This window comes from Phodopus roborovskii, unplaced genomic scaffold, assembly GCF_943737965.1.
Source record: "Phodopus roborovskii unplaced genomic scaffold, PHOROB, whole genome shotgun sequence".
Lineage (NCBI taxonomy): Eukaryota > Metazoa > Chordata > Mammalia > Rodentia > Cricetidae > Phodopus > Phodopus roborovskii.
Window position 1 is genome coordinate 10304349 of NW_026126578.1, and position 21505 is coordinate 10325853.

General features: G+C 46.5%; 1 protein-coding gene across 1 annotated transcript in view; it reads right to left on the minus strand.

Moving 5' to 3' along the window:
- Positions 1-3352: 3352 nt before the first annotated feature.
- Ret (ret proto-oncogene) overlaps positions 3353-21505 on the minus strand; it is a 46182-nt gene continuing 28029 nt past the window's right edge. Inside the window, exons 12-20 of the mRNA XM_051203809.1 lie at positions 21104-21251; positions 18918-19025; positions 17799-18013; positions 17582-17704; positions 15891-15961; positions 14597-14734; positions 12743-12842; positions 6938-7085; positions 3353-5627 (exon numbers count right to left, since the gene is read on the minus strand). Coding sequence (XP_051059766.1) covers positions 5470-5627; positions 6938-7085; positions 12743-12842; positions 14597-14734; positions 15891-15961; positions 17582-17704; positions 17799-18013; positions 18918-19025; positions 21104-21251 — 1209 coding nt within the window. The 3' untranslated portion in view covers positions 3353-5469. The remainder of the gene's footprint in view (positions 5628-6937; positions 7086-12742; positions 12843-14596; positions 14735-15890; positions 15962-17581; positions 17705-17798; positions 18014-18917; positions 19026-21103; positions 21252-21505) is intronic.

Sequence of the window (21505 nt, forward strand, 5' to 3'; positions counted from 1 at the left end):
CCTCTTCTTTAATACTTATTGGCAGATGAACTACGTATTAACATTAAAGCTATCAAGTTGGATATTTAATCTCTCCTTTAGAATACAGTCCTCCACCTGAGGCAAACGTCTGTCTCTATTGCTCATAGAGCATACAACCTGTCAATAGCTGGCCCATTGAACAAATGCAGAGAAGAGACAGGAAATGTATTTTTTGAGCATGTGGCTTTGGTTGTTCATGGCTTTGTACATAGAATGCCACCAAAATGGCCAGCAAATTAAGTGACTTAAGTCCAGAGATAGGACTGTTTCCAAGGAAGGGAACTCTGCCAAGAAGGGTTATGTTGAAGTTAAAAGAAAAATTTTTGCAGCAAATTATTATGTTAAGCAAGGAAGCTAACCCAAAGCAATGGCTGAAACCAAGTAACTCAAAGGATGAATCTGTTCGTGGGGTTCAAGAAGGTATTAGAAAACACAACTTTAGACTGACTTGGAAGACTGGGGATAATCTGTTTCTTTCATAGCCTGAGTGCATGGTAGCACTAAGTGATTTCAGGTAGATATTGGGTAAATTTCTCTATGAAATTCCTCACATTCAGACAGATTAACTCGTATCTGTTGTGACACTATTCCTGAGTGACATGATAGGGAAGCCAATGGGTTTCTTTGGGTCACTTAGAAGAGCATGTCTGACTCAATGGCAGCTTTGTCTGCAAAAGCCCATTCCAGCATGGGCAACAACTCATGAAGGCTGGATCCCTGGGGCTTTCTGCACAATTTACAAGCAGTTCAAAAGATTGTGGAGTTTCCTTCCTTTAGCATCTAGGAAACGTAGCCTTTTCAGCTAACAGGCAATCATATATGTACGTGATCCCTGTAATAAATATTTAAAAATGCAAACTGCTACAGTACTTCCTTCATTGAGTAATTTCTAGGAAACCAGAATTCTCCCACCCTTAATGTCATGGGGGGGGTGGCAGGATCTCCCACTGTAGAGAAGACCTTCCCGTCTCAGCCTCCCGGGTGTGGAGAGTACCACCCTTAATGTCATTGGGGGGGGGTGGCAGGATCTCCCACTGTAGAGAAGACCTTCCCGTCTCAGCCTCCCGGGTGTGGAGAGTACCACCCTTAATGTCATTGGGGGGGGTGGCAGGATCTCCCACTGTAGAGAAGACCTTCCCGTCTCAGCCTCCCGGGTGTGGAGAGTACTACTCTTACTTTTTGTGATCCTAGTATCTCCTCTGCTGGAGAAGTATTTCTATTCTTAGATACCATTCTTTCTAAGCCCACTTTTCTATCTATAAACTGAAAACATACCTCAGGAATGTCACTCTAACCAGGCCTCACGGCCTGTCACCAGGAAAATTCCCAAGTCCTGTAAAACTTTCAGGGGTGACCCAGGATCTGTGAAAGCCATAGCCTTGATGGGAATGGAAGCCTCCCAACAGGGCTATGATGTAGCACCATCCATCCACTAGTCTCTGGCCCCTGGTAGCATTAGCAGCCTTATGTATGACCTAAACACGGACTAGAAGTTTCTAAACCCATGAAAGGATCAGAGTGAGACAAAAATAGCCAAAAAAGACACAGTTGCTGAGGAAACGCTCAGACACTTAAAGTGACCAGGGTATATTTATTCATGACAGTTTGCAAGGTATCTCCCCTATGAAGTATCGAAAGTTTCCATCCCAAAACTCCCTTTCTTAACAACACATATTTTAACTTGAATTATTGTGTCACCTAACATGGGTCTCCTGGTATAGGAAGGAGCTGGTAGTCACAGCAACTCAGATGCTCTCAGGCTATGGGCTCCCTCCTTACTTCCCAATCTCTCCTTGCAATGCCACTACAGCAAGATGTGTCCCTGTGTAGTCTCCCATATCTGGGCTTTAGCGGAGTGACCAATCTTATTGGCCAGGTCTTGTAATTTAGCATGTCCCCATAGCTGCAAAAACATCTTGTCACTTGCTACAACACACAATACCAGTCACAAAGATAAACTGATTTTTTTTTTAAAAAAAAAAATGTTCACCATGTTTGTTTCCATAACACTGGAAGTAAAGGATGCTTATCCTCAAGGGTGTCATTGGCCTTGCTACAGGCCATGGCCATGAGACAAAATTGAACCATTCTCTATATACAAAAACTGATTTCTCGTGATCTCACCTGGATGATCCATCCTGAGGCCTAGTACCCCAATGAAGTGGGGATCCTATGAAGCTCAGCTAAGCTGCTGCAATCAAAGACACAAGAGGGACTTTCTGTGTGGGCTGGGAGAAGACACCAGAGCAGCCAATCCGCACCCAAGAGTGGGACACAGAAACCCTGCTCCTCTGTATCTTATAGCCACAGAAGTAGAGAAGTCCTCACCCTTCCTGGCCAGCCCTCTAGGGGCAGGGGAAGCAAAATATGTACTTGAAGGAGAGGGATGGTGCCCCGGCCCTCCATTCTGTCTAGGGGAAATGCATTCTTTATACAGTGGGAGTATGCTTCCTCACTAATTCCTTTATATATGAAACACTTATTCAGGACCTGCTCTCAGATATAGTTTTCCACATGACAGAACATGAAAGGAGGGAATCCTTCATGGGAGGTGGTATGCTTTTTAAGGGAAATAGCAGACACACAGATTTACATGACCTTCATGGAGTCTATGTTTCCAGCCTACTAATATAAAATATTGCCCAAGGTACTTTTGAAGCTTTAGCATTATATTTCTTTCCAGTGTCTGTGGTCCAGACCGAAGTGGGAGAAAGCAAAGATTGGCAGGATGGCCTGGAGTTTGGCCTTGAAGGGCGAGGTTGCTGGGTGATGCAGGCAAAGTCCGTTGAGTACACACTGTAAATGACTCAGGCTCCTAGCATCCAATACACAACATGGTCACAGACAAGACTGCTGTTACTAACAACTAGTTTGCCCTAGATAGAGGAACTTGTGGGAGCCCAAATACCAAGGCTAAAACAAACAGAAGTAGCTGGTATGTTACAGTGATTGACAGTTTTCCTTCATTGTCTGTGAATTTGCCCATGGCTATGCAGATTTTAAATTTTAATAACTGAGACATGATTACTTAAGTTTCAGGAAATGAACATCTAAAAATTCAAAAGAACAATGAGTATCAGCACTGGCCTCTGCTTTGTTCTACAGAAGGTCACCTTCAGGGAGGAAATCCTGGAATCACAGATGTAGGCGACTTACCACTTGAGTATGTACGAGACTTATCAATAACACCACGCCCTTCCTTCATTACTGTTGCTCCCATGGGTACTCCAACAGATTCTCTGTGGCATTTTAATTATGTGCAGACACTTTAAAATCAGCAACCTCATTTTTTTTTTTGCAATCAGAAAGTTTGAGAGAAAAAATTGACACATTTTATGATTCACCATTTTATTTACACAACTGAAATTATTTCCTTAGTCACCTTGATTACAAAAACAAACCAACATGGTATGGTTTAATAGCCTTTCTTAAATGGATCTTACAAATTTTACTACCTGACAGATTGCTACTTAATAGTAATTTTTAATATGTGGTAACTTCTGCATATATGTAGATGAAAATCTGTCTGGTACTGTTAACAAGTATGGGCACTTTGACAAGTATGGGTACTTTTCTATCTCAGGAGCAGACAGACAGTGGTTATTAGTTAAGTGTTAACTTCCCACAGATGGGCTGGCTATTTAGATCTGGATCTTTCAGCCCATGAGAACCAAAGTGCTGTAGCAATGCACTTACTGTGTAGGCATGTTGAATAATCTGAGTTTATCCTTACCTTTGCATTTAATAAAACTATTACTAAGCACATCTGAAAAACAAAAAGGGTCCCATGACTAGAGATATTTATATATATATATAAAAACTTATCACAGTGTATCTGAAAAAAAAAAAAAGATGGCCCAAACTAAAGCCACATTACTTGCCTAAATTAGCATTTTTTTTTCATCTTTCTGTCTGGTCTGGAATATTACACATATTCCTAAGGCTCTATCTGGTATACTTATCTGAGCATTCTCAGCCACATAAAATGTCACAATTTTACTGTGTTTGTGAAATGCCCATAAAATACAGTATTTTACTATGACTATTTAAAAGTCCTATCACAGTGCTTTAAGTTTGAAGACCAGGCAGTGTTTTGGTAATGTGACCTTTTCCTGGGAAGTGACAACCCAGAGACAGCCAAAAGAGCTGTGGAGACTTCTAAGAGCCACCCCTGAAACCCTGGAGGAGGGTGGAGTGTCCATGGCTACAAACATCAGTACAGAAAGGTAAGGACCTTACACGAGTCATGGTCAGAACTGAAGAAACCAAAACACGTGCCATAGCAGCATAAACGACGAACAGGAAGAGCGAACCCATGTGCCTTTCACACAAGCTCTATGAGAGCCAAAACCTTGTCCTCTCTCCTCAGTCGCTATCAGGGCAACTTCTAATACACCTAGCCGAACTGTTCTTCCCTTTGGGCATGAGCTGACAGGGTACCAACTACAACGTGACAAACCCGCCTTCCCCAGATGCAGAGGATGAGTGCATTCTTTGGTGGTGGGATGTACTGCAGGGTGGTGTGCTGGGGGGGGGGGAGAGGGAGGGCAGCATTTGTGGCTCAAGGCCTCTGCTGCCAGCAAGTCTGGGCCTGAAGGACACTCCACTCCAAATGCCCCTTTCTTCATCCCGTTCTGGTCAGCTGGTAGTAGTCACTTAGTGCTGAACGTGTGCGAAAGATGCAGAGGGCTCAACGGGGAAAAGATGCCGTGGGGCTATCACTTCTTTCACGCTGCTTTGTATATAGCAAGGGCAGCACCGAATCTCTCCATTGTGCTAAATCTAAGAGCCATTTAACCATGACAGAAACAAAACGTTTTCCTAAGAAAACGTTACATGGTTAAAAGAAAAAAAAAATCTATATTCAGGATGTCATATCCTGAGCTGATAACCACCCTGAGGCCCCTCCTCCCCTCCAGCCCTGGTGGACTTGAATGCTGCCACCCAGACCCTTACTGGGCTCTCATTCTAAACAAGGACAGATCATTCTGGCCTTTTGTCAACTGATGTTTGTATGTGTGCTTCATGTTGAAACTTTTTTCTTTTTTCTTTTTTTTTTTTTGCATGGTAGGTTTTTATCAACCAGAAAAATCAAACAATTCAGGTACAATTTCTCATACAAGGTGTGAATGCCAGACCCCACACATGTGAACACAGAGCTCACTGTGGCTACTGATGAACAGAGGTGCTACCCGGTACTAAAGGGAAAGGGGAATCTAATCGGAGACTTGAACACCCACTCAATGAGGCGGGTGTGCTAGGAGGGAGGACCACCGGCTGCTGGAAGGAAAACCACTTTGGAAACCAGCTAAAACAAACTACAGAAAACACATCTGCCACCCGCAGCTGGTCTTGGCCAGTGTGATGTGCACAAAGGGGGCCGGAGGGCTTGGTGCTCTTGGCATGTTTCTTCCCCCTTGGGAGTCCATTACCGTTCACAAAGAAATGTTAACTATCAAGTGTGTCCATTAATTTTGCCGCTGAGGGTGAAACCATCCAGTTAGCATATACACTATCATTTGCATATCTTGGGAACCCAGTGCTAGTGCCATCGGCTCTCGTGAGTGGTACAGGACTCTCTCCAGGCCAGTTCGGGTCTGACATGCCTAAAAATGAAAACAGATAATTTGTTCTGCACTGAAGAACTCAACCTTCATGTGCAGACAGTAAGGCCTTGGCAAAACTCCCTTTGACAGTTAAACCAACTTGAGCTTTCTGTGCCAATTCCATTAATGGTTTTATATCCCAGGTTTTACTTCGGGCAATCCCACACGCTCCTGGCAAAGGTAATTTAGCAGAGTCTACCAATCTCAATGTCTATGCATTTAGGCTCTCAAATTTGAAACAGATCTGGTGAACCACCTAACTGTGTTCCTAGGACAGTATAAAGCCATCAGCAAACGGCTGGACTCCACAGCTTCCTGTAGTGGGAACACTGCAGAAAATGTTCTAAGGTAAAGGAGGCTATTCATCTGTCATCCCAGCTAAAGTGGAGGAGGAGGAAGGCTTCCTTTCCCATGGAGGGTCACACAGGCTGCCCGGCAGCATTGTCAGTACTCAATGGCATGTACTGACCCAAAGCCAGTGCGGACCTGTGACTCAGGGAGCATGTGGAAAGAAACCTACCTTAGCTTGAAAATGCTTGAAACTCCAAGACTTCAAAAAGGAACAAGGATGAAGGTAGGAAGCAGAAAAAAATTTCAAGTATTTAATCCAAGACAAAGAAGGAGTTTTGGCAAGAACCATATTTACTGTCCATTGCAAGGCCACAGCACCACAGACTATGCCCTTCAGAAAGCACTGGCTCAGTGTTTAGCACTGGCTTCATAAGTGACAACATTGTAATGGGGTAGGGTGCAAAGGATGTGACAGCAGCAGTCTGGTGTCTGCCCAGGGCCCACGTGGTTTTCCCGCCACCCCACACTGCATGGCCGTGAACAAGTAGCTGAAAGCGGGGATTTGGGAGGCTTTCGTGAGGCACACATCAGCCCAGGAGCAGCCTTGGTGCCCTCTAGGTATGTTCTCACTGAAAGCCGGGGATGCCAACTTCCCCTTGCTAAATTGAATCCCTCCCCGGATCAGGGAAATTTATCTAGATAACGAAGTCAGAAGTACTGCGAGTTGCTTCCCAGTGTCCCCTGAGAATTCTGCTCTAATCCACTTCTCCCGTGTCATCTTAAGTTGCTGGGCTGCGTGGTAATGACACGTATTTTCACATCCTTTTAGAAAGACAGAGCTGCAAAATGCCTGAATGTAAACTGGATGCAAAGTCAGATATTTACAAAGAAAAGGGTTCAGAGGAGGAGGCTTTGGTTTCGTTGGGATCAGAAACACTCTTAAAAAGCATTACAGAGAGTTGGGATGGTGCAGAAGGGACAGCGTTGTTAGAATCTAGTAAATGCATGTGAAATTCTACCATAGAGTTTGTTTTCAATCCATGTGGAAGGGAGGGAGCGCGGGAGGGGAGCACTGTTACAGTCCACCAGGGGCGTCTCCTCTTCTGAGAGGCCATCATCGTAAAGCAGTGAGTCAGAAGGGGTGGATGCTGCCAGGTCCAAGTAGTCCTGGAAGAGAGAGAGAGAGATGGCCAGTCATCTTTAACCCTAAACCATTCCTAAACATACTCAGGGTCCCTTACTGCTCATGAGGCCTCTAGCTGTGTCCCTAACCTGTAGAGGCTCACACTCTGTAAGACCATAACCCTCCACCAGGGAGGATGGCACTGAGGTTCCTTAATCCACTTTATCCAGCCAAGAGCAGAGGACTGGCTAAGTGACTTCTTTGCATATTCTTGGGCCTGAAAGCACTCGCTGTGGTTACATTATTCCTGTAAAAACACAGTGTTCTGTGTGGTAGATTCAAGCCAATGGCTGCTTCCCAGCTTCCCTCCCAGGACCTCTGCGGTCTGTATTACAGAGTACTATGCCAGGGCACAGACACAGGCTTCTACTCCCATGAACAAGAGTGTTAGGTACCTGCTACATATGTCACACTGCTTAGCTGTGAAGACACTTCATAGCTGTTGTCCTGGCTGTTTCTCAATACTGATTTGGGCATCTACTGTTACTCATGCTTAGGACAACCCTGCCTATAGATCTGGAAGATTTTTCTCAAGAAACAACAAAACTGTGTCAATGAGTTCAAGGCTGTTCTCCATTTTCTCTTCTATCAATCTTAAGTCGAGTGTAAAATAATGTAAAAACCCAGAGACAGATATTGGGGTTCAAGCTTTAAGCTGAAGATCAGAAAAGCAAAGCAGCCAAACCACTAGCTCCTTACCGCTACCTCAGACTTAAAGGACTGATCTTGTCTCCAGGAGCTGACCTCCCAGCCTCAGACTGCTGCCTCTCCTCAATGTGGCTGGAGACTAAATCTCAGAATGCTGCCTGAAACACTTCCTGCCTTTTACATACCTCTCTAGCGTTGGAATTAAAGGCATGTGACACCAAGTGCTGGGATCAAAGGCGAGAGCTCTGCTCTCAGGCTAGGGTGGCCTTGAACTCAAGAGAGATCCATCTTCCTGTCTCCTGAGTCCCGGGATTAAAGGTGTGTGCCACCACTGCCTGGCTAAAGGGCTTGCTGGTATAGCTGCTGGGATTAATGAATCACCAATGCCTGACCTCTATAGCTTGTGCTAGCTTTGCTTTCTGTATCTTCAGGCAAGCTTTATTAGACCATAAACAATGTATCACCACAGTTGAGGTCTTTGATCCATTTGGAGTTGAATCTTGTGCAGGGAGCTAAGTATGGATTCTTCTGTTCAGATTCTTCTACAGACAGCCATCCAGTTTGGCCAGCACTACTTTTGAATTTGCTGTTTTGTTCCGGTGTGCATTTCTGGCTTCTTTATACCAAAAAGAAAACATGTGTCCATAGGTGTTTGGAGTTATGTCTTGATCTTCAATTTGAGTCCACTGATCAACATGTCTGTTTTTGTGCCAATACCATGCTGTTTTTGTCACTATAGCTCCGTAATGCAACTTGAAATAGTGGATCCTGATACCTCCTGTAGTTCTTTTACTGATCAGGTTATTTCAGCTATCTTGGATTTTTGTGTTTCCATATGAAGCCGAATATTGTCCTTTCCAGATGTGAGAAGAACCGTGTTGGAATTTTGGTGAAGATTGCATTGAATCTGTAGACTCCTTTTGGTAGAATTTTTACTGTATTAATTCTACCAATTCATGTACATGGGGGATCTTTCTATTTCTGAAACCTTCAATTTCTTTTTTTCTTCAAGTTTTTATCATACAAGTTTTTCACAAGCTTGGCTAAAGTTACCTCAACCTAGTTTATATTATCTGAGGCTATTATGAAAGGTGTTTTTTCCCCTTGATTTTTTTCTCAGTCTGTCATTTGCATAGGGAGAGCTATTGATTTCTGTGAGTTAATTTTGTGTTCAGCCATTTCACTGAAAGTGTTTATCAGTTGTAAGAGTTTCTCAGTGAAAATTTTCAGGCCACTTGTGTATACTGTCACGCCACCTGCAAATAAAGATACTTTGACTTCTTCCCCATTTGAATCACTTTGATTTCCTTCAGTTGTCTTATTGCTATAGCTAAGACATCAAGCGCTATGTTGAGTAGACATGGAGAGAATGGACAACTTTTGTTGCTGATTTTAGTGAAAATGCTTTGTTCAAGTTGATGCTGGCAACAGGCTTGCTCTAAACTGCCTTTATTGTGTTGGGGTATGTCCCTTCTATCCTTATCTCTGCAGGACTTTTATCACGAAGGGGTGTCGGCCTTTGTCAAAGGCTTTTTCTGCATCTAATGAGATCATCATGTGGTTGTTGTCCTTCAGTTTGTTTATAGCGTAGATTACATTTACTGACTTAACCATGCTGAACCATCCTTGGCCTTCTGGGATGAAATGTACTTGATCATGGTGGGTGTTCTTTTTCATGTGTTCTTGGATTCAGTTTACAAGTATTTTATTGAGAATGTTTGCACTTAGACTCACAAGGGGTATTTGTCTGTGATTCTCTTTCTTTGTTGGGTCTTTATGTGGTTTAGGTATCAGGGTAACTGTGGCCTCATAAAATGAACTGGGCAATGTTTATTCTTTTTCTATTTTGTGAAATAATTTGAGGAGTATTGGCATTAAGTCTTTTTTTCAAAGTCTGGTAGGATTATGTGCTAAAATCATTGGGCCCTGGGTCTTTTTTAGTTGGGAGACTTTTAATGACTGCTTCTATTCATTAGGGATTATTGGTCTATTTAAATTGCTTATCGGATCTTGATTTAACTTTGGCAGATGGTATATATTGAGAAAAGTATCCATTTTAGATTTTTCCAATTTAATTGAGTACAGGTTTTTAAATTTGTCCTCATTAATTCTCTAGTTTCCTTGGTGTTTCCTGTTATGTCCCCTTTTCATCTCTAATTTTGTTAATTTGGATGCTTTCTCTCTCTCTTTAGTTAATTTGGCAAATCATTACCCAACAAAATACCAGTAGCACAGGCTCTAAGTTCAACAATTAGTAAATGGGACTGCATGAAACTGAGAACCTTCTGTACAGCAAAGGACACTGTCATTCAGACAAAGCAGCAGCCTACAGAATGGGAAAGCCTACATCAGATAAAGAGCAAAGGTAAAAATAATGGAAATAACTAAAAATACCCTGTATAACAAGAAAACAAAATAGCCCAATTTTAAAAATGGATACAGATCTAAACAGAGCATTTTCAAAAGAGGAAACTCAAATGGCCGAGAAGCATTTAAAGAAATGTCTAACATCCTAGAGGCTGGTGGATCTCAGTGAGTTCGAGGCCAGCCTTGTCTACAAAGTGAGTTCCAGGACAGCCAGGACTGTCACACAGAGAAACCCTGTCTTGAAAAACAACAACAGCAACAACAGAAACATCCAATATCCTTAGTCAATAGGAAAATGCAAATCAAAACTACTTTGAGAGTTCATCTTACACCTGTCAAAACAGCTAAGATAGCAAATGACAACTCATGCTGGTGAGGATGTGAAGTAAGAGCACACTTATCTATTGCTGGTGTGGTTGCAAATTTGTACAGTCACTATGGAAATCAGAGTTCCAGTTCCTCTGGAAGATGGGAACTGATATACCCTCCACGATCCAGCTATATCTACCTGGGTCCCATGCCCAAAGGATGCTTCATCCTACTACTGAAACTCTTGCTCAGGCCATGTTTATCGCTGTTCTATTCATAATAGCCAGAAACTGTAAACAATCTAGATGTTCCCCGAAGATGAATGGGTAAGGAAAATGTGGTATATTTGCACAATGAAATTGTACTCACCCATTAAAAAATTAAACCGTGAAATTTTCAGGTAAATGGATTTAACTAGAAAAAATACTGAATTAGGTAATACAGACCCAGAAAGACAAAGATGGTACAGTACATATTGCTCATATATGGATGTTAGCTGTTAAGTCAATGATAACCAAGCTATAATTCGTACTACCACAGAGATTAGGTATTGAGTAAGTGACCTGGAGGAGGGGAAGATATCCTTAGGAATGGCAAATAGGATAGTTATAGATAGTCAGGTGTGGGAGCTGGGATGGGAGAATCAAATGGGGAGGGGAAGGGAAGATAGGGAGAGGCAGGGAATACAGGGAGAGACAGCTAAAATAAGGACCATTACAGTATAGAAACCTAATACAGTAGAAGCTTCCTAAAACATACACATATATCAATTCTATATAAATGAATTTGCCAAATAACAATGGAGACAACCCCATCTGGACATCTCCTATCACAAAATGAAGCTTCTAGTACCACGTATGGGTTACATCTAGTTGAGTTGCTGGTCAAAGGGGTTTAATGGGGACCCCCTAATGACCCAGGGGCACTGCCAATGCTTAGGGTGGTCTCCACAAGAGTCAGCAAGGCTCTGTTGCTGAAGGTAACACCTACACAACTCTTTGAACTTGGAGAAGTTGAGTTGGTGCCTACCTAGAGATTTTACCACTACTGCTAGTGTTCTTGGTACTGGAAGGTACTCTGCATGCTATCGAAGGAGAAATGTAAACAGCAACCCAGCTACAAATCCTTCATCTACAATGGTGTCCTGCCTGCAAGATATACCAGTGCAGTGGTGGCACGAAACTTATGGGAGCATCCAACCAATATCTGATTTGACTTAAGGCCCACTCCACGAGATGGAACCCATAGCCAACACTACTTGGGTGACCAAAAACCTGAGAATGAGGTTAAAACCAAGTACTACTAGCAATACAATGACTTCTAATGACATTGTGCAATGCTCATAGACCAGCACTTTGCTCAGTCATCATCAGAGAAGCTTCCTCCTACAGCAGATGGGAATTAAGTACAGACACCCACAGCCAGACAATGTGCATGGTGTGAGAGACTTGGAACACTCAACCCTAAGTGGGATGTTTCCATCAAATCCCTTCCCTTAGATAGATAGGGCCCTTCACTGACTCTGGAGTTGATTCTCAGCATGTCCCAGAAATCCTGTTTCTCTCCTTGTCCTCCCTAGCACTGGCCACACTTGGCTTTTTTTTTTTTTTTTTTTTTTTTTAAGCTGCTGGGATTTAAACTCAGGTCCTCGTGACTGTGCACCCTTACCAGCTAAGCTACCTCTCCAGCTAAACTTCATCCTGGGAGCCTAGATTGTGAACTTCTGCTTTTGGAATTCAAAGGAAGGATAGCTTTTAGTAAAGATGAAGACAAGGCTTCTTTGGAAGTAGTGTGAGCAGGACAGCTGTTTGTTCATGTTTCCCTGTCTCCCTAGCATCCAGTACAAACAGTTGCTCAATAAATATTAAGCAAAAGCCAACCTTCTCACCATGGCAGAGACCAACTATTACCACATGTTGTGTTTGGCTCACACCTGGCTTCAGAAATCTACATGACCAGTAATAAAATCTGGGAGGCAACATAAACTTCTTAAAGCACAGAAGATCTGGCATGCCTGGACTCCTATTTCTGTAGGTCACATGTGGTGACAGTAAGATGCTCCTGAGGGACATTCCCATTCCTGGGTGCCAGAATTCTGAAATATTCTCCAGTACTTGCCTGTGAGGAGCTCTTGCCTGACAACAAGCTAGAGATTGAGATGTTATTATTGGAAGGCCCAAGAGAGCTGGCTTGAAGGGCAGGTTTTCATCCTCTGCCTGCCCTATGGGAAAGCACAGCCATCTATCCTTAGAGTGGGAACGGAGAGCCTCAAACTACCATCCCACGGTAAGCCCATGGCAGTGATTCTGGCACTCACTCTGCTCTTGACCATCATCTTCTCCAGATCCTTGCTGATGTCAGCAAATACTGGCCTCTTGTCTGGCTCCTGCTTCCAGCACTGAAGCATCAGGCGGTACCTAGAGGGAAGTACAGGCAGGTGCTGACACCTGGCAGGGCCACCACACCCAGAGTCTGCACTCTCTAGGCTGTTTCAGAACCATTTGCAGCTCTGAGCTTCACTGGGCCCAAGGGCAGGGCACTGGCAATGTGGCATAGCCTTCTCTCCAGAGGGGTTCACTGTTCTTTCCTTCTACCAACATGAGTAAACAGTGTTTGACCCTGTACCCACTATGGTGGCTGAGTACAGAGCAAAGCCCTTAAAACTTGTGCAGAGAGGGAACCGACTAAAGGCTCTGAGGGGATGGAAATAAATAATGCCAGCTTGCCACAACTTTCTGAGTGGACTTGAGGTTTGCTCCACAGGAGGGACATCCAAGCCTGGTTCTGTAATCTTGGTCAAAAGCCTGTGACTGGGGAGGTCCAGGGCCCTGGGGTAGAACCCGTTGCTGTTATTTTGCTAAATGGTCATGCTGTCCAATTTTTTCAAAATATTCATATTTACAGCCAGAGAAGCTTCTTTTTCTATTTTCTATTTTTTTTTTTTTTTTTTTTTTTTTTTTTTTTTTTTTGCAGTGAGCTGCAAATGCAGACATGCATAACTGGTCAAAGTGACAAGAATAAACAGCTCTGTTCAGCTAGTGCTCGGCCCTCACACACGCATCACCATGCACTCTTCCCAAGCAGGGCTCGGGAGCACCACTGGGAGGAGACGGAGAAAATGAAAGGCCCAGGGAATAGTGAGGAGGTGCGTCGAGATGTCTCCTGGCTGTGATGTGGCTGTTGCATTGGTGAACTCACAGCAGCTGTGGTTGCCTGCACATGACCAGTGTAAGATAAGTGGGCCACAACTCTCGCACTATCCCCCACTGAGGGGCTACTGGCCGTGGATTGTTGCTTTAAGAGGGGGGATATTTCTCCTTGGAGGGTGTGCCCACTAGTTAAGATTCCCACACCCATTCACATATATATGGGCAGCACTAATTGGCCTCCATGAGTTTTCCAAAAGTGAGACGTTAACTGGGAAAGGGACATGCTGCAGGGATGTGGGGAAGCTGAGGGAGGAACACGGGGGTAGGCGTGATTATACCGCATTATATACCTCTGTGGAATTCTTAAGAATTTAAAATTTTAACAACCAAGGTTCTGGCTGTTTTATCTCTGTCCTGAAGCTCTGCGTCCCCAGGAGCTGGGTGTGGCTGAGGGCTCTGGAGCTGTGATGGAGGTGTTATGTTGGGTGGCTAGCTGCCAGCCCAGGTGCTCAAAGTGACATCTGCCAACCTTGGCATGCCTACCTTGCTCTCAGCTAGGCACCGACTGTGGCATGAATGTGCCAGCCTATTTTCTCCAGGTAGCACCCCACTCTTTAACCTGGCTCTGGTCCATCTGATTTAACTGCCTGGTATAAAGCACAATGGCTCTAGGACTCTGGGTCTCTTAGGCTGAGGTTGGCTGCCCACCTCTGTACCTTACCTCCCTAACACATGTGCTCTCACACATTTTACAGGAGGCCTTGGGCTCTTGCCAGATCCACCAGCTCCCAGAAATTCCAAGGAAGTCCACCAGCCCTCATGCGGTCAGGGCCCCAACATCTACCTCTTACCTGTTGATGGCTGTCTGACCTCTGCCCTATCACTTCCCATCACTCAGCTTATTCAGGGTAGGTGGCACTTGGCTTCTTGGGAGTGAGAAGAGAATGAACGTCTGTTTGACTTTTGGCCCAGGACCCAGGGCATGAGTGTCAGACGCCAACTGGCAAGGAAAGCCTACTCACATTTCCTCGCTGCAGTTGTCCGGCCTCTCCATCCTATGGCCCGTCTTCAGAAGGTTGAAGAGCCGTTCAGGAGGAATTCCAGGGTAGGGGTTGCCCCCCAGGGTCACAATCTCCCATAGCAGTACCCCAAAGGACCACCTGTGGTGAGCAAGGGCACAGTAAGGAGCTTGCTGGCCCTCAAGCCTCCTTGGTGAGCCGCAGACGTTTATATTGTTAACCTCCAATGCCTAAGTGGATGACATACAGGGAATTATCGCAGTTCTGGCTGCACAAGCAGGTGCATAAGAAGAGCTGGGCAAGGTCCACCTGCCTACCTGGACCAGCCCTTGGGATGCTCAAGACCCTTCCATGCTGCTTCCATTGGTGTAACGACACTTAGGTGAGATCCCAGCAACAGAACTCAGGGTGTGCTGTGAAATTTTTATAAAGCCTTGAGTGTTTATAGAAAATATTTAGTAGTAAGAAAACACTATGGGGTGGGAGTACAAGTATCACAAAACACATATCACCTGGCAATAAAGAATTATGTGCACACCACAGACACTATCCAAAGGGCATCAGGAGGGAGGGGCCCAGTGTGATTCAAGGCACTCAGTCTCCAGTTGTATTTTCCTTCGCATTTTCCAGGTCTCCTAAGTCAACTTTATGTTATCAGAAAATGGTTGTTTAAAATTGCTTAAGAAAGATCTCTATTTTCATAGCTCACTCTATTCACGATCTGCACGTCTGCAGATAGCAGAACGCTTTAGAAGCAAGTTGATTTTGTTTTTGCTTTTTTTTTTTTTTTTTAAAGAAACAAGTATTTTGTCTTTAGAAAAACAAATCACATCTTGTCATCTGTCCACAAGTACGGGCTCCCATCTTTTAAGCAGTTTGGGTTACACCAGTCCACAAATTCTAACTGTAGTAGAGTTCCCAACCCCCACCCGTGGGCAGGTGGACATCACAGGATGCCCAGTCTGAGTCACATTTCTTCCGGCACTCATGGGAGAGGAGCGGTTTGCAGGTCCTACCCAGAGGAGAGGAGGGAAGTGAGGAGGAGTCGGGGGGGGGAGTGTGCTATGACGGCCCCCACCTTACCCCACTCCCACACATTCCGCTGTGGTTGGGAGAACTGCTGCCTGTGCCCAGCCATTTGCTGAATGAACAGCGGATGATCTCTTAGCCTGGGCTCACCATGGATGACCAGCACTACGGATGGGTATCTGGAACCAGCAGTATCCACTAGCCAAGCTGCAGAGACGGGCATCATGGACCGAACCCCCCACCCCAGGATGGCAACTTCCACACTTACACATCACTTTGAGTGGTATAGATGTGATCGAAAAGGGACTCAATCGCCATCCATTTGACGGGAATCCGGCCCTAGAGGTAGTGAAAGAAGGCGTCAGTATGACTCTGAGCTTTGTAACCAGGGTAGTTGGCCACATCTCTTTTAGCCCCAGCTCTGGAGGGAGCATAGAGTACCAGGTCCTGGGGACAGAGCAGCTATGCACTATCTTGAAGGGGGCCACAGCTCCAGCCTGAACCTTTGGCTTTGTTAAGATGCTACTGGGAGTCAGGGCATCCTCACAGCCACAGAGGGCAACTTTTCCCATGCCACAGTCCTGCAAAGAAGAAACTCAAGACATCCGGCTACAGTAGAGGTGCAAGGGTTCTGGGGCAGAGTGGAGCAGAGCAGTGCTCCCAAGCACAGAGCCAAGAACTTGTCTGGCAGGGTAAGTCCCTTTCCGGCATTCCAGGAGCACATGCATTCGGGAAATCAACTCCCAGTTTCCATCTGTAAACTTGGTATGCCATCATCAAGGCTCATCTGAGAAACCCTGAGGGGAAGAAAATGTTTGTGTACCAAAGCTGGATTGTGTTTTCCTTCTCTTAGGGACCTTCCAGCATCTCAGAATGTGTTCCCACGTCCTGCATTCCCCCCACCCCACCCCCGCAGCAGTGTGGGCATTTGACTGAACAAATCCTTTTCAAAAACAATGAATGGCTTTATGGACATGCTTTGGCCTTTAGCCTCACCATTTGCCCAGGATGGCTCAATAAGGATGTCTTCAGACCATATCATTTTAGAAAGTACACATCCACGGTCATTTCTATTGCTTGAACGTGTTTCTTTGTGATTACCCCTTTAATGATGTATGAGTGTGATCCTGACAGTGCTGCCTGCAGCCTGTGCTCTCAGAGGGCTGCCAGAGGTCCTGGAAGCCACGTATGCCTGTACACCTCCACTGTGACGACAGTCCTTCCTGCAAGGCATGCATGTGTGTGCGTGTACGGGAAGGCTCCTCCACACCCTCTGCTGTGTGCCACAGTAGCCCCTTCTACTTCCTCTATGCGGTTCTGAGATCTGTGGTCACCACAGAAACCCCGCAACAAACACACACAGCCATCATAATGCAGGTTAACACACAGAATCTACAGCAAGGCTGAGGCAGAGAAAGCTGTGTCTCTGTGCTGCCTCAAACGCCTGGCCATCAGGACCCTGAGCATGCCTTTGCTGTCATATGGAAGCTTTGGGAGAGCAGATGCCAGGTGACAAGGCAAGGCAGTTACCATGGGAACATGACGATGTCAGTGAATCAGTTGTCCACACACTGCTTTGACCTGGAGGAATTTCTCAAGACCTCTGAGGTGTATTTCTGGACCCAGTTTTACCGAGAGATCCCAGTGAAACTCCCACACGCAACAACAAAACAAGGATGACTGTGGGCCAGTCTATTCCACTAGGAGCTAAAGAGCAGTCACACAGGGAATGGTGGCCTTATTCTAAGGAACTATAGAGAGAAGACTAGTTCTACAGTATTGGGAAGTCTTGGAAAGTGACAAAAACACCAGAGACCCCAGGACTGGGATCCTGGGGACCCAGGGTTGGGATAATTTCTACTTCCCCAGTCATTCTAAGGGTACCACCCAACCCTGCCAGTATAGCTGTGAGCCCAGTGCTCCACCTGGAAACTTGCTAGCACATTCGTGGTCAGGTACCTTGCTTTTCTTCACATAGGAATCTTCTTCGTAAACATCTCGGGACAGCCCAAAGTCAGAAATCTTCATCTTCCGCCCTTCCGCCACCAAGATGTTCCTGGCAGCTAAGTCCCGATGTACAAGCTGCAGAAAGAAGAGAGCAGGAATCCTCAGACTGGCCAGGGCAGGAAGGGGCTGGGATGGGCACCAGGAGCAGCACAATGTCTGTGGCACGCACCTTCATCTCAGCCAAGTACTGCATACCCCTTGAGATCTGCCAGGCAAAGGAGATGAGGTCACCCATGGTCAGTACCCGTTCATCTGGGTGGTCTAGGGAGCTGGAATTGCGGCTGCCTCCACTGCCCACATAGCCAGGCCCAATCTTGCGGCTGTCACGAAGGAATCCCCGCAGGGAGCCATACTTGGCATACTCCACAATGAGAAGAAGTGGCCCTGGGGACAGAGAGAGGCAGCCCTGGGCATGGGATCAGGCCAGCCTCAGGCTTCATGGAGTATGGTGGGGAAGCAGCAAGCTCTGTCACCCTACCAATAGGAGTACCGGCACAGACCTGCTCTGGGCAGCTGGCAGGCAAGGCTCTATGGATCATGAATCTATGGAAGGCCAACTCACTCCTGGCCCACAGACCATATGGACATCCGCCTGAGTGGGTGAACACTGTTCTTAGCCCTTCCCTGGGAGCTACCATGCCCTGTGACTAGAATTTCATACTTTTTTCTATCCTTGGTCCTGTAGGCTGGGGGTAGGGGAACTAATGAAGGCAGGAAGGCTTGTGCAAGCTCCGACTTGGCCTCAAATAGCTCTGTGCCAGCCCATCTCCCTGCTCTTGCCCACCCTCAACAACTAGAAGTGCAGTCAGGCCTGGAGGTGGTTCGCTGCCCGCCTCACACCCCACACACGTGCACACAGGCAAAGTCCTTTGGCAAAAGATTGGGCATGCAAAAGCAACAGTCAGCGCAAGCTCCTTTGTCCTAATCTGAGGAGGCGACAATGCTCCTTTCCTGCAGGGCTGGGGTTAGGGTCACCTGTGGGGAGCAGCATGTTTGTTATCCTGTAAGTTTCCAGGATGCACAGTTCACTCATGGAGCTCCCTAGAATGGGTGGCAAAGCCGTAGACCGGCCCTCAGCAGGCCCAAGTAGTGCTACAACATGAACCCCTAGGAGACATGCCTGCTCAGCCAGGAGACATAGATAACTACCCAGACTAGGAGGGAGCCAGGCACCCAGACTTCCAGAGAGGAGAATTACGTCGAGTGGGTAAAGTACAGCTCAGGGAAGAAGAGGGGTCCCAAGTCCGTTGGCGGTTGCCCACCCACCCTATCATCCGGCCAGGCTTACCGTCCTGGCTGCAGGCCCCATAGAGTTTGATGACATGTGGATGGTTGACTTGCTTCAAGAGGTTGAACTCAGACAGGAGGTCTCGTAACTCACTCTGGGAGGCATTTTCTGAAACACAACACATAGAAACCTGGGTTGCCACAGCCCTTGGGATCCCCTTGTGAGCACGAGGAATTAGGACTCCTCACAGACCTCAGTTTCAGCCAACAGTGGCTTCATATCCCCCTGGGATAAGAAACCACATAAGCAGGACCTTCCCACCAAAGTTTCCAGGGCCAGTGCCTGTGTATATGGCAGCACATCTCTTTAGCTGCCATCTTCAGCAGAGAAAAGCCTACAGAGAACACCCCTCCTGTTTTCAGTCTTACCAGCAGGGATAAGTCTTGTCTATGTGCCCACACACCTGCTTATGACCGGTGCTGGAGAAAGGGAAGGACCCTACACTCAGCCCAGATCTCCGGCTCTACAATCTGCCTGACACCGGCTTGGAGTCCTGCGGCCCTCTCTCAAGCTTCCACTGTGTCCTGGGGTCTACACTCAGTTACTGAGAGGTCCCGCATGACTGCGCCAGAGTGAAGGCAGCATTAGCGTTCTGCAGCACACCACATATCTGGCCTGCATTTTCCCGATGAGATGGCATGCCATGCTTCGTTTGTTTGTATGTATATATTTATTTTTTTCTTATTTTACATATCGATCCCAGTTCCTTCTCCCTCCCTCCTTCCCTCTCATTCCCCCCCACCTCACCCCCCCACTCCACAGGGAGGGTGATGCCTTCCAGAAGGGATAATCAAAATCTGTCAAGTCATTTGGAGTAGGGACTAGGCCCTCCCTCCTGTCTCTAGGCTAAGGGAGTATCCCTCCATGGGGAATGTGTTCCCAAAGTCCTTTTGTGCACCAGGGATACATCCTGGTTCCACTGTCAGAGGTCCCTTAGACTGCCCAGGCCTTCTAACTGAGACCCATGTCCAGGGGGTCTGAGTCGGTCCAATACTAGTTTCCCAGCTGTCAGTCTGGGGGTCCATGAGCTCCCCCTTGTTCAGGCCAGCTGTCTCTGTGGGTTTCTACAGCCTGGTCTTGACCCAATTTTCTTATCACTCTTCCCTCTCTGCAATTGGATTCCAGGAGTTCAGCTCAGTGTTTAGCTGTGGGTGTCTGCCTGTTTCCATCAGCTACTAGATGAGGGCTCTATGATGGCATATAAGCTAGTCATCAATCTCATTATCAGGGAAAGGCATTTAAGGTAGCCTCTCTAATGTTGCTCAGATTGTTAGTTGGAGCCATGCTTCTTTTGAGTTTCTAACTGTATCTGGCACACTTTGAAGATGATCAGATTTCACCGAAATCATATCACCGAAACACATGCCCCCAGGGTGGCCACGCTTGGCTCTGGTTCTCACTAGGCACTTGATTCCAAAAGTGCACAAAGTGTCAGCCATGTAACCAAGTACTCTTCCTGGTTAGCTAGCCAGTGGCACACTGTCGCCTCTGGCACTGAGGCTGGTCTGGGATGAAGGACAGACAGAGCTGGGAGGCAGGGTGCCAGAACCCCTTGAGCCCGTGTAGGGAGGCCAGGAATGTGAGGGTTGAACCTGATGTGACTGTCTGGAGAAGCACACAGAGCTCTCTGGGCTGCAGTCCTGGACCACAGCACTGGAACTCAGCTAAGCAACCACTACAGGAGTTCTTCGCTGCACAGTCTGGCGGCCATAGGGCCCTCAGCTAACAAGGCTGGAGACCTGACCACAGTGAGGGCTACCCACCCAGTGCAGCCACAGCATCTGGTCAGTCACACCCCCTGTATAAGAAAGGTACATGTGCACATTGAGAGCCAGACCCAGGGCATGTCTGGTCACAGGAACAGAGAAGACCCATAGGGTCACTGGGGTGGGAGACAGTCCTTACAGAGAGGGCCTCTTGGATGACGCAATAAATGGGACAGACTGGGGTGCCGGCAACTATCAGTTTAATTCCAAAGGGCCTTAAAACGTTTTAAAGGCTGGACTCTTCCCTGACATGGTGCAGAAACTGCACGAAAGCAGCTTCTATCAGAGTCAGGCCCTTGCCTTGCCTCTTTAGCGCACTGGCTGCATAGCTGTGGGTTGCTCAGATGGCAACAACCACAGAACAACAATGGGCTCTGTGGGGGTCTCATGGAAGGAGGGCCACAGCTCCTGCATAGGTACCTTTCAGCATTTTCACGGCCACCGTGGTGTATCCTGCCCGACCTTTCAGACGGAAAGCTGTCGCCTTGACTACTTTTCCAAACTCTCCTTCTCCCAGGGTTTTCCCAAGAACCAAATTCTTCCGAGGAAATTCCCACTTTGGATCCTCCTATATTAGGGTTGAGACAGGGACCATTACCAGAGAAGGGAGAAAAGTATGATGGGAAAAGTTGAGAAGAAGTAAATACTGACCCCCAACCCTGCCTGGACAAGGGCCAGCATGCAGAGAAGCTGGTCATCACCTAAGCCACACCCACCATTTCACAGCTGATCCACTGAGGGTGCCATGGCCTGACCAGAGAGACCTGACGTGAGTCTCCAGGAGAAGGGCCTGGACTCAATGTCTTAACTCACCCTGCCCCC